Raw genomic sequence first — 10,200 nt, forward strand, 5'->3', positions numbered from 1 at the left:
ACTCATTGTTTAAAGACAGGGTAAACACTGTGAGTATATACACATAATAGAAGAGATATAAAGAGATGAGACTAAGCATTCGTATCTGTGGGTAGGGTCGGACCCACTCATGCACACACGACGACACAATGCCTGACGACATAATAAACCATCCTTCTCCTGTCCTAGCCTCGCGGTCCGACTACCGGGGGAAGGTTTCCTCTAGCGGGGGTGCTCCAGCTAGCATGGCGGGATGGGACCGGGGCGCTCTAGTAATTAAGAAACGCGCGGCCGGCTGGCTCGCGTTACACGGCGCGGCGGCCGCGCAGATTAGCACGCAGGCTAATGTGACTCTCAGACGCAGAGTTAAGACGATAGCTTAGCTCGGGAGACGTAGCACAGCGACAGAAAGACACACAGCTTCAGATATATTTATAGGCACCTTCTTTAACCACTCAATAGTGCTTTCTCATCTCACATATTATAACGTTATTATCAAAAAAAAAAAAAAATGATAGGTCAACATAATTTTCCTGTCAACAGATCATATCATATGACATGCTTTCAGACTTTTTATGTGAAACATCTTCAGATTAGGAGTGGTCACAGTGTCCATTATGGTTAATGTGCTATGTATTATCTCCCTCTCTCACTCGACTCTATGTCCCTCTCTCATTCTCTATGATCTCTCTCTCCTCTCACTCTCTCTCTTTCACTCAACCTTATGCCTCACTCTCTCTCTTCTATGTATCTCTCTCACTCAACCCTATGTCTCTCTCCCTCCCCCCTCCTCTCTCTCTCTCTCTCTCTCTCCGTCTCTCCCTCCCCCCCCCCCCCCTCTCTCTCTCTCTCTCTCCCTCTCTCTGTCTCTCTCTCTCTCTGTCTCTCCCCCTCTCTCTCTCTCTCTCCGTCTCTCCCTCCCCCCCCCCCCCTCTCTCTCTCTCTCTCTCTCTCTCTCTCTCTGTCTCTCTCTCTCTCTCTCTCTCTGTCTCTCCCCCTCTCTCTCTCTCTCTCTCTCTCTCTCTCTCTCTCTCTCTCTCTCTCTCTCTCTCTCTCTCTCTCTCTCTCTCTCTCTCTCTCTCTCTCTCTCTCTCTCTCTCTCTCTCTCTCTCTCTCTCTCTCTCTTTCTCCCCCTTCCCAGAATAGCCGTACACAGCAGAGCTCTAAATGACAGGATGTGAAGCAACTCATCCCCCTGACGGTTGCGCAGGGCGCCTCTCCGCTGCCGGCTGCTTCCTCGTCAGCAGGACTCCTCTCAGCCCCGCCGGCCCAGACTTGTGCTGTCATGGCTGGGCAGGGAGAGGCCCGTCGCCCCTGCTCTGCTACCTGCAGCTAGGGCAGCGGGAGGCCTTGAGCTGACACGGTGTGGCCATGCTAGCATCGGCGGCTACGGCTACCACTAGCATCATGTTCCCCTCCTGGGCGGTCGCGTGAGCCGCGCTACGCTATTGTCATTCCTTCCCCGGGCTCTGGACGGACACAGAGCTGGCGATGTCATGCATAGCAGCAGCTCGGCCAATCGGCTGAGCTTGCTCCCCCCCCCGCACTCCCCTACTCCCCACCTCACCCTCCTCCTCACCCCCTCCTTTCTCCTCACCCCTCCTTCTCCTCCTCACCCCCTCCTTCTCCTCCTCCCCCCTACTCCTCCCTCACCCCCCTCCTCCCCCTCCTTCTCCTACTCCTCCCCCCCTACTCATCCTCCCCCTCCTCCTCCTTCTCCTCCTCCCCTCACCCCCTCCTTCTCCTCCTCCTTCTCCCATCCTTCTCTCCCTCACCCCCTCCTCCTCACCCCCTCCATCTCCTACACCTCACCCCCTCACTCTCGCCCTCCTCCCCGCTCCTCCTCACCTCCTCCTCCCCCTCTCTCGGAGCCTCTCTGCGCGTCATTTGATTTTCTTATTTAACAAGCGGGCCTGAAAATGCGTAGGAAGCAGTCCGTGCTAAATATAGCCGCAGCCACAATAGCACACAGGGCTACCATGGCCTCATGGCTGTCATGAGAAGACTCAACAGACGGGAGGAGGCTGCTGCTGCTGCTGCTGCTGGGTAGGATGGCTGAGGCCACTGCACTGGTTGGTTGGCACTGGCTAGTAGTGGGTAGTAATGGTTAGCACTGGGACGGATTGGGAGAGCAAACTGGAAGCAGAACCGGAGCTATGGTTTGAAGAAGGAGTTTGCGTGTTTGGTCCGGATTAATGTAAAACAACACACAGGGACACACCGCAACACACATATAGGCAAAAAAAAAGTCAACCTCTCTCACACAGATACACACACACATACATGATGAAATACATACACAGACACATACACGTATTTAAATACAGACACAAAGTCACATGCACAGGTTTGTTTGCAAACCACGATGCTTATCAGTACATTATCGTGTTTCAGAGCAGAGGGCTCGAGCAACTTCAGATACCACACGGGCCGATAGGCAGAGTCTGCTCAGACACAGACAGCTCTGTGTAGCGCAGTGTAAGACTTCTACTACTACTACTACGACTAAAACAACAACTACTAATACTACTACTATTTCTTCTACAACTAGGGAGGTTAACCAAGGACTGTCTGTTTGTAATCTCATATTGAAGAGACTAGCCTGTAGTTCCACCGACGGCCACTAGGTAGTTCATGGTAGAGACTGGCATGTAGTTCAGCTAACGGCCTTTAGGTGGTTGGTACAGACTAGCATGTAGCTCAGCTAACGGCCTCTAGGGGGTTCACTAGAGACTAGCATGTAGCTCCTCTAACGGCCTCTAGGTGGTTGGTACAGACTAGCATGTAGCTCCTCTAACAGCCATTAGGTGGTTGTTACAGACTAGCATGTAGCTCCTCTAACAGCCTTTAGGTGGTTGTTACAGACTAGCATGTAGCTCCTCTAACAGCCATTAGGTGGTTGGTAGAGACTAGCATGTAGCTCCTCTAACAGCCTTTAGGTGGTTGGTAGAGACTAGCATGTAGCTCCTCTACCAGCCTTTAGGTGGTTGGTAGAGACTAGCATGTAGCTCCTCTAACAGCCTTTAGGTGGTTTGTAGAGACTAGCATGTAGCTCCTCTAACAGCCTTTAGGTGGTTGGTAGAGACTAGCATGTAGCTCCTCTACCAGCCTTTAGGTGGTTGGTAGAGACTAGCATGTAGCTCCTCTACCAGCCTTTAGGTGGTTGGTAGAGACTAGCATGTAGCTCCTCTAACAGCCTTTAGGTGGTTGGTAGAGACTAGCATGTAGCTCCTCTAACAGCCTTTAGGTGGTTGGTAGAGACTAGCATGTAGCTCCTCTAACAGCCTTTAGGTGGTTGGTAGAGACTAGCATGTAGCTCCTCTAACAGCCTTTAGGTGGTTGGTAGAGACTAGCATGTTGTAAATCCTCTAACCGGCATTCAAGATTCCCGCCAAATATGGCAAAATCCTCGTCCAATAGCGTCCCAGCTCCCAGGAGGCGGGTCAACGGCCTTACAAACGTGGTCCAACGCTAGGTCAATATTTTGTGTGTGCTACGAGCCCATGCCAGTAGACCAGACAGCCACACACAGACACACACACACACAAACACAGACGCACACACACCTGGGAGGATCAACATGTGACGCGGTAAGTACCAGCGGTGACGCCGGCAGCATGATCCGTCTGGCTGACAAACAGGGCCTGGAGTGGGGCAATAAAGCGACGTCGAGTGGGTCCAAGCGGCACTTCAGCCGCTCTCGAGTGCAACATGATGGGGGACGCGTCCGAACTGTGACGGACACTTTGACTCATCCCGGTGGGCTGGCAAGGATTTTATTGCCCCGGCCTCTTAGCGGTAATCATGGTCCGATCTCCTCTCGGCACCGCGGCTAATGGGCGAGTGTGGATGGCTGCGGCCCGGTGAGTCCGCTACGAGGCTGTGGTGAGGTCGGTTAGCCCGTGGTTACCTCCTCAACTCACGGTTAATGCCCTAGTGTTTGCACCGTTGTTACCCGGGAAGAACCGGTTTAGGACTGATAGAGGAACAGGTTATGAAACTGTCACAAACAATTGAACTTTAAGGGTCTCTGGTGAAAAGATAACTGAAAGAACTCAATTGCGTCACGGTGTCACATGTTCAGAAATAGAAAACGACGCAGGGATAATCTACGGCATGTCAATACGACTGGCGGATTCCATCCTTTCACTGATCAGGCCAGATATGTGTCCTTTCACTGGTGTGAGAGAGAATGTTTGGATGTATTGTTGGACGACGGCGTTGGCAAGGATCTGGTTCCGAGAAGGCCAAGGAAGAGGAGGAAGAAACGACACGCTCATCGCTTTCCTTCAACAAGTTACAAAACCAGTTTTTTCAGCATAGGCTCAGCTCCAGTGTCTGGACATAGAGCATTGAACCTAGGATATCAGACATAGGACATAGAACACAGACATAAGACATAGAGCCTAGAATGTCAGACATAGAACGACACAGACATAGGACCTAGGACATAGAACACAGACATAGGACATTGTCTGGACATAGAACATTTAACCTAGGATGTCAGACAAGACACATAACACACACATAGAACATTGAGCCTCGGACGTCAGACATAGGACAACACAGACATTGGACATAGAACACAGACATAGAACATTGTCTGGACATAAAACACTGAACCTTCCAATATTAGGCCACTCACACACGCACGCACGCACGCACGCACGCACGCACGCACGCACGCACACACACACACACACACACACACACAGATATCTGATGTCTTCATCGTGGGTTTAGTTGACGCCCCGTCAGTGGTTTAAATTGGTAGAAACACATCTTAAAGGAGGATTTCCAAAGAGACGCAACATGGCTAACATAACATAAACCCACCAATAATCTGCCACTGCATTCTTGTGGAGAACAAGAAGGAGCTTGCAGAGGAGGAGAAGTCATGGATGCCGGCCTCAACAGAGTTAACAGTTTCAGGGCTTCCGAACTGAAGCTCAAGTAGATGTGCCCTAATGGAGCTGGCTGCGAGATGGTCTGATACAGTGCACCATTTGAAGACCTCCCATGAGAGAAGACCATGATCCTGGCAGCTGGAGACGCCTCTGGTCTCCAGCATGAGAGTCAGACTGAAGCTTGCCACAGCTATTGTCCGGCAGAACAATAAAGTCCCAAAACACACAGACGGACCAAGACAACAAACACCAGGAAGTACTCGGCTGCATCATTTCCTGGCCAAGAGATCGGTGACAAAGCATGGAGAGGGAGAGGGTGAGGTAGGGAGGGAGGGAGAGAGGGAGGGGGAGATGGCGAGGGAGTGGGAGATGGAGAGAGAGAGAGAGAGAGGGGGGGAGATGGAGAGGGAGGCAGAGAGATAGGGACAGAGACAGGGACAGAGAGGCAGAGAAAGAGAGGGGAGAGAGAAGGGAGAGAGAGAAGGAGAGAGAGAGAGAGGGGAGAGATAGAGGGGAGAGAGAGGGGAGAGATAGAGGGGAGAGAGAGGGTCAGGGAGAGGAAGGGGGAGAGAGGCAGAAAGTCGCCCTCTGAGAAGAGACTACTCCACAAACAGACAGAGTTAGAGACAAAAACCTAACCATTGATGAACAAACCGTTAATTGACGAACCACTGCAGATAAACCGTTGATTCAACCGACAGCAAGAGGCGACAGACTGTGAACCTCAAACACTCTCCTGTCCAATTTTAGGAAAGACTCTGTATAAAGACGGACTCTGGCCATTCGTACAACATGCAAAACGTGTATCAGTCCATTCCTAGAGATATCGCTTGTCAAAATGATTCTGGATGCCAGTGAATACTTCAAACACCTTCATTCGTCCGTCATGAAGGACTTAAAAACTAAACAACGAGCCAGACTCCGAAGGATAAAGAGGTTGTTCTGAGCTGGAGGGGATTGGGAGGAACATCTAAAGGCTGAAACATCATCCAGACACATTTCAGATACACAACTCTAAGGCCTGAACGGAATCGGACGATCTGCCCACGGTTCAGAAGAATAAGATATGAACATAACAGTTTTATTGAGAAACCAAGCAGCCATCCGTGAAACAGTCATCGAGAGATTAGATGATCACAAACGAGATTAAGGGAGGTTGTTGTGACTTTAAAAGTGCAAAGCAAAAGGGCAGTGCCACATACCTCGCTGGCACTCTTTACACCGGCCCTTTATTAAGATAATCACACAGCTGCTAAAGCTATCCGGTTTCATCATGGAAATTAAGAGATAATTAACAGATTTACAATCCAATGGCTCACGAAACATGAAACCAATAAACCAGATAACCATCCCTGAAGCAGAACTTCCTCATTGAGCCCATGCCCAAACCAAGGAAACATCCCCAATGTCCACGTTATGCTGAGTTCTGTACAAACACGTCTCTCAGAAAGATGATCTAATAAGCTGAACACCTTCCATTCTGCCCAACACCCGCCGCTCCTCGCGTTGTCTTCACACCGAGCTGCCGTTTCCATGACATGTAGGCTCATGGTTTTCTACTCGATCAGAAAAATACGAACTACTGTCTCTCACCAGCCACGGTGAAAGCATAACAGAGTTAGCATCAGATGAGCAGCAGAGGAGTTGGTTTATCAGGGCCTGGACATGGAGGTCTGTGCAGACAGGCCGCTAGCCAGACTTAGCCTCTGCACCAGCTTACTGCCTACTCTACTGTAGCAGCCTACACTAGACTCGAAGAGAACCGTGTACCATAGAACCACATAGCATAGAGTTGAATATAGTATACTACCACATAGTACACTACAGTGTAGTAATATAGTATAGTGGTAGTAATAGCATCACGGCATAGCGAGGTAAAGTAGAATGAGGCAGTAGAAAGACATTGATGATGTATAGTATAGTATAGTATAGTATAGTATAGTATAGTATAGTATAGTATAGTAAAGTATGGCTATGCCTAGACAGCCATGGTCTTCTGCGCAAACTAATGTCATGTCATAGCCGTGCATCCAGGCAGCATTTCAACATCCAAACGCACGACCAAGCTGCGTAAAGCGCAGACCCCTTAAAACCCCTTCTTCTGACGGGCCGGGAACACGGTAATGATCATTAAAGGGACGATTATCAGTACAGGAAAACCAGAATTGCTCGTTTTTCGGAGTTGCATTCATTTCATGTGGATGTTCTTGTCTGTTACGGGCAAACCCAGTAATTAAACCTTTGGGGTTGCAGTTAAAAAAATGCAAATATACGATTTGCATTTTAATGGCTTGAAAATAATAATAACGGAAGGTCTATCGGCTGCAGGAAACCAGCTGGTTAGATCCCGCTGCGCGCGCGCACACACACACACACACACACACACACACACACACACACACACACACACACACACACACACACATACACACACACACACACACACACAGTGCACTGCCTGCTATAGGGACATCTCGATCTGCAGATATAGGTCACAAAGAGAAGCCATCCAATATGCATGGAGAATTACACATGCACCGTTTACAGAAAGCACCGAGCCTGACCACCATGGCGCAGAGTAGAAGCCGACCGTCCACCGGGCCGTGTGTCACGGCACAGAGCACCGTGCACCGGGACGTGACGGGACACATTCACACACACATCCTCTTAGGGGGTCGCCGCCTGCAGACCATGGGTGTACACTATGGGGATTGAACACACATCCATTGGGCGTCATGACACCGCAGTTTCCCCATGCACCGTCCACGTTAGCGTGGGGTTGAGTAGGAGCAGGAGGCTGAGCGACGGAGTGTGTGTTGGCTGGACGGGTTAAGGTTATGAGAGAGTGCCGTTACCTCTAAAGTGCGTATTTCTTGTTGCGTGAGGTCGTTGGACGCGGCGCACTTGGTTCGAAGCCCCTGCAAGCTCGAGATGGAGATCTCGATCATATTCTGGATGAGTTCGCACTGTTGGAGGGCTGCGCCACCTCCTTCTCCTCCACCACCACCACAGCGGTCTGGGTCCGACGGCTCATCGCTCTCGACCATCTTCCCACCTCGATCAGACACACTATCCATTCCTCAGCATCGGGCACTGCTTCGGTCCTGCACACTTCTGCTGCCCCAAATGCACACACACGCGCGCGCGCGCGCGCACGCGCGCACGCACACACACACACACACACACACACACACACACACACACACACACACACACACACACACACACACACACACACACACACACACACACACACACACACACACACACACACACACAATGCACGCACTCACACCACCAATTATCAATTAAAAGGTCGTTTAAAAACGCCGCGAACGTCCAGAGCCAGGGGGGGGGGAACACGCCGGGATATAATCGATGTAGATTAAATAAAATGATATATGGTCCAAAATGTAAGCAGTCCGTCGGTGTGTGAGCGTCCGCTTCCGACCAGGGACTCCTCTCTCTCTCTCTCTCTCTCTCTCTCTCTCTCTCTCGCTCTCTCTCTCTCGCTCGCTGTCTCTCTGTGATCCGCTGCTACTGTCTGCTCGGTCAGCTGTTGGGAACTGGAACGCCAACGCAGTGCATGGTGGGACTTTGAGTCAACTACCGGGTATATTTTTTTGGCAAATGTAAAAATTATTAATTAAATTAAATTTGATCTCATCCATCTCTCTATGTCAGTCAGTCAGTCAGTCAGTCTGTCTTTCGGTTGTCTGTCTATTTTTATCGATCTATTATTATCTACTACTGCAAACCTATATATAGCCCTAACGATGTATTCCAGTCCACCTTGGGGTGTAGACCGACCGGATTATAGATGCAATCCACCCCTGTCCCTAGGCTTTAACCAAAGGTGTCACCGTGGTGCAGTGTGGGAGTTGTAGGCCCATAAAGGGCCCCTCAATGGTGAACCAATAATAGTCCTAAAGAAGACATTGCTGCAATCAGGGTGTGTGACAGCCCTCCGTTTAAAACACCCTGTCCAGTGAGTCACTCATGTTGGTAACATCTCGAAGAGCACAAAGTCCTATTCAGTTCAATTCAATGCAAAGGGTTTTATTAACATGGAACAAATAGGCTCACATTTACGTTGCAAAACCACACAAAAGTACAAATCTGATAAAGAATTAAATTGTAAATTTGTCAAAATACAATACATAAACCATCTAAAATACAGCAGAAATCTATTGCAGGCCTATATATTCCTGTCATGTCTCCAAGTAGCCTACTTAATCTAAAATCTTTATCATCCTCTCAAAGTGCTGGATATGATCCACAGTAACAATAAATGAGAATGGAAATTGATCAATTTCTGGGCGTAAGATACACTGTTCACACACGGTTCCTAGGCCCTGCTAGTCCACTTCAGACCCACCACCTCCTCCTCTCCCTAAAGAACCTCCCTCCAGGAAGTCCTTTCACAACGCACTCATCGTCATCCACAGAGCCGTAGTCTTCATCCTGTCCTCCGGGGGCAGAAAGCAGAAGGAGGGGCAGACGTGTGGCGTAATCCTTGAGGTTACGAGTCGGTGATTGAGCGGAATTGGCCCAGGAGTTGGAGTGGGGGGTAATCCCTGAGGTGAAGGGTCCTTCCCTGGGGGGTAATCCCTGAGGTGAAGGGTCCAACCCTGGGGGGTAATCCCTGAGGTGAAGGGTCCAACCCTGGGGGGTAATCCCTGAGGTGAAGGGTCCAACCATGGGGGGTAATCCCTGAGGTGAAGGGTCCTACCTTGGGGGGTAATCCCTGATGTGGAGGGTCCTACCTTGGGGGGTAATCCCTGAGGTGGAGGGTCCTACCTTGGGGGGTAATCCCAGAGGTGAGGGTCCTACCCTGGGGGGTAATCCCTGAGGTGGAGGGTCCAACCATGGGGGGTAATCCCTGAGGTGAAGGGTACTACCTTGGGGGGTAATCCCTGATGTGGAGGGTCCCACCTTGGGGGGTAATCCCTGAGGTGATGGGTCCTACCCTGGGGGGGTAATCCCAGATGTGTAGGCCTATGCTATTTTACATGTATCCTTTTATGTTAAGTAAAAGATTAAGAGCCAGAGTTATGAAATACTTATTCTGTGTTACTATGGCTGTATTACAAACTCCTGAAGACTGGAGACTTTTTTTTTTTTTTTTTTAAAGTTCATCACATATCAAATTTGGCAAAAACAGATTATCATAGTGTTTCTACATAAATGCTTAAAAAAAACCATTACACTTAAGTATTTTTCGAAACAAGTTGGGCAAAACGACAAACATGCATATTGCATGATTTCAGTACACAATGATTCACCCCCGGAGAGCCGAAAACACTGCCAGGAT

At 49.7% G+C, this 10,200-nt stretch overlaps 1 protein-coding gene across 1 annotated transcript in view; it reads right to left on the minus strand.

Moving 5' to 3' along the window:
- Positions 1 to 7,933, minus strand: part of LOC132461445 (kinase suppressor of Ras 2-like) — a 12,762-nt gene extending 4,829 nt beyond the window's left edge. Inside the window, 2 exon segments of the mRNA XM_060056530.1 lie at positions 4,416 to 4,422; positions 7,742 to 7,933. Of these exon segments, the coding sequence (XP_059912513.1) occupies positions 4,416 to 4,422; positions 7,742 to 7,933 (199 nt within the window).
- Between the last annotated feature and the right edge of the window lie 2,267 nt (positions 7,934 to 10,200).

Source organism: Gadus macrocephalus, chromosome 7, assembly GCF_031168955.1.
Source record: "Gadus macrocephalus chromosome 7, ASM3116895v1".
Taxonomy (NCBI): Eukaryota; Metazoa; Chordata; class Actinopteri; order Gadiformes; family Gadidae; genus Gadus; species Gadus macrocephalus.